This window comes from Phoenix dactylifera, unplaced genomic scaffold (assembly GCF_009389715.1).
Source record: "Phoenix dactylifera cultivar Barhee BC4 unplaced genomic scaffold, palm_55x_up_171113_PBpolish2nd_filt_p 001449F, whole genome shotgun sequence".
In the NCBI taxonomy this organism is placed as follows: Eukaryota; Viridiplantae; Streptophyta; class Magnoliopsida; order Arecales; family Arecaceae; genus Phoenix; species Phoenix dactylifera.
In genome coordinates this window covers 97,102-99,614 of record NW_024068767.1, presented here as the reverse complement: position 1 = coordinate 99,614, position 2,513 = coordinate 97,102, and the positions used below count along the sequence as shown (strand labels likewise).

At 43.4% G+C, this 2,513-nt stretch overlaps 1 protein-coding gene across 1 annotated transcript; it reads right to left on the bottom strand.

The window, feature by feature from the left end:
• Positions 1–1,237: 1,237 nt before the first annotated feature.
• Positions 1,238–2,218, bottom strand: LOC120108633 (ATP-dependent Clp protease ATP-binding subunit CLPT1, chloroplastic-like). The gene is made up of 3 exons (XM_039122294.1): positions 1,900–2,218; positions 1,772–1,807; positions 1,238–1,694 (listed from the first exon to the last, which is right to left on the bottom strand). Exons 1-3 carry the CDS (start codon positions 2,154–2,156, stop codon positions 1,556–1,558), a joined length of 432 nt encoding a protein of 143 aa, XP_038978222.1. The 5' UTR covers positions 2,157–2,218; the 3' UTR covers positions 1,238–1,555.
• Positions 2,219–2,513: the final 295 nt, after the last annotated feature.

The following is a 2,513-nucleotide window of genomic DNA, read 5'->3' as shown; positions in this document are numbered from 1 at the left end:
AAATCAAAAATTTTGGCATGATCTCCCTTTATTTTGCAAATTTTAAGGTATTTTTTTGCATCCAAAAAAAATAAAAAAAATGAGATAGAAAAGAGAAAGCATACCTTATTTAGGGTTGGATCCTCCTTCAACTGTGTTGAATCAGCGTATTTTTTGCCGTGGGGAAGGGGAGGAGTGTTTGAATAGGTTGAAAAGGCCTGAGAAACTTCTCGAGCTTTTTCAATCATCTTTTAAAGCAAAAGGAAGAGGAGGATGGAGGGTCAGTTCGGAACCGGTCTGACTCGATGCGGACCGGACAGTTCACACCGGTTCCACACGAAACCGGACAGTTTGGATCAAGTCCGAGCAGTTCGCAACCAGTTGCAGCCAGCTCCTATCGGTTAGAAATTGGCTCTGGCGGGTTCGGAGCCGGTTTCGAAAAAAGAGGTGAACCGACCCGATCCCCTACCAGGTCAACTCTATATAGGCCGAATCGGACAGTTCGGCCCGGTTCCGCAGACCATGGATCTCTCTATCTGGAAAGTCACATTGTTTCTAGTGTAAACGCAACCAAATTCTCTCTACACTTTTCAACCGACTTAGAATACAAAATCTCTTTCTTTGAAGAAGATTGCACAAATTGAGATGGCATTGCTCAAGTTTATCTTTTTTGATAATTCCTCATTGACTGCTTTATGAATATGTGCTTGGCAAGAAGATAGGTTGATAATTCTTATCAAATTAAGCAACCAGATTCCATGTCAGAAGAGGATTGAGGAATCTTCCCTCCCACCACAGTGAATAAACTGAGAGCAATTGAATGCATGTAATGAGAAACTAGAAACATTTAGGGCCTGTTGGGCACCATTTTTGCTTTTGTGTTTGTCTCTGCAAATTAGTACAATACCACATGGAGACTGATGTCGAGGATAGCATTTGCACAAAACTTCTGATGTTCCTTGCTTTTACTTTCATGCTTTTTTGAAAGCAAAAAATCTTTGATTCAAATGCTTTAGAGATATTACAAACAATTTCAAGAAACAAAAGACTTTCATCATATATGTTGCCCAGTCTAGTTCATTTTTTTCTCGGGTTTTGGAATGCCCGAACAGAAAACAAAAGCAATACCAAACAGGCCCTTAGTTAACACAATCAAAAATATTAGCTTAGAATAAAGCATATAATAATTGATTGAGATGGTTTTGCCACTTATAAACCAAGCAAAGATGACCAGGGCAGGTACCATATTTTGCATGGAGAGAATGGGAAAGCCTAGGAAAATCCTAATGATATTAATTTCCTTGATCTCGCTACAATATAACACATAAACTCGATAGAAACAAATCGGAAGCAACTTGCACTACCAAAGTCAATCTGTAATAGATAGTTATTTCCAGTATACGACTTCCCATCTCTAAAGAAAAGATTTCCATACAAATAGTTCTAGCTTCAAAGAAGCGAAAAAATAATCGTACATCATATCACTGAAGCAGGTTAATTAGTCCAAACAAATTTATCACTAGAAACAAGAAACATCAACAGAATTATAGAGAACGAAGACTAGGGACCATGAATCTTAGAAAGGCCAGGCAATTAAATACCGACCCTCAACGAGGATACCCATGAGGAGAGCCTCCGTCCCGGTGTTGGGGTATTTGAGCTTCCTTGCCTCCAGTTCCGCCATGTTAAAGGACTTTATCGCCCTCGCCGACCACCTGAGCCATTTATTACAACGTACTCATCATTACCCAATCACGACCCTCATGAAAGAAAAAGAATCTCAATGGCTCACCTGGAGATCTTCTCGGTCGAAGCTCTCTCCGGTTTCCTGCAAGAATGAGAAATCAAAAATTCAATCAGGAGTCATTCTTGAAAACAGGGTTCGGAAGAGGGGGTGGGGGCGTTGAAGGGTGGATTTACGCGGTGGGGAGACTGAAGAAGACGGCGGTGGAGCGAGGGCTAGGCCGCGGGTAGAGAGGCGTGGTGGGCGCGCGGGGGGAAGAGAGAGGGCCAGGGTCTCCGAGGAGAGAGCTCGCGAGGGGGTTGGCCTTGCGGCGGTTGGAGGGAAGCGAGAGAGAAGAGATGGAAGGGAGAATGGGGCTCTTGGCGCTGCTCTTGGAGAGGGAGGGATAGGTGGAGGTCGAAATCGGAAGGGCGGAGAGGATTAGAGTTGTCATGGGAGCTTTGTTTAGGGGGGGATGAGTAGGAGAGGGCTTTATGAAGAGAGCGAGAGGGGAAGAAAGGGAGGACAAAAAATAAAAAAGAAAGAGCGGCCGCCATGGGTGGTCTGGTTGGACGCCGGTCAGCGGCGAAGTCGCGGGGATGCGCACTCCTTTTTCCCATGGTAACTAGGGGTACATCCGGGGAAAATTGTTTTGAAAATTAGCTTAGTAAATACTTGTAATTATTAAATTTGATAGAGTAAATTAGATTAGGGTTTGATTTTGCACAATTGATTAGATTGCAATCAAATGGATGCCCTGGGATAATCGATGGGCGAGAATGGGATGAAAGGTCTTGATCCCACATCAAGT

Coding starts and splice junctions, on each gene's coding strand:
- LOC120108633 (XM_039122294.1), bottom strand. CDS start 2,156: ATGACAACTCTAATCCTCTCCGCCCTTCCGATTTCGACCTCCACCTAT. Junction 1,808..1,899: donor TTCTTCAGTCTCCCCACCGC/GTAAATCCACCC, acceptor TCATTCTTGCAG/GAAACCGGAGAGAGCTTCGA. Junction 1,695..1,771: donor TCGACCGAGAAGATCTCCAG/GTGAGCCATTGA, acceptor TAAATGGCTCAG/GTGGTCGGCGAGGGCGATAA.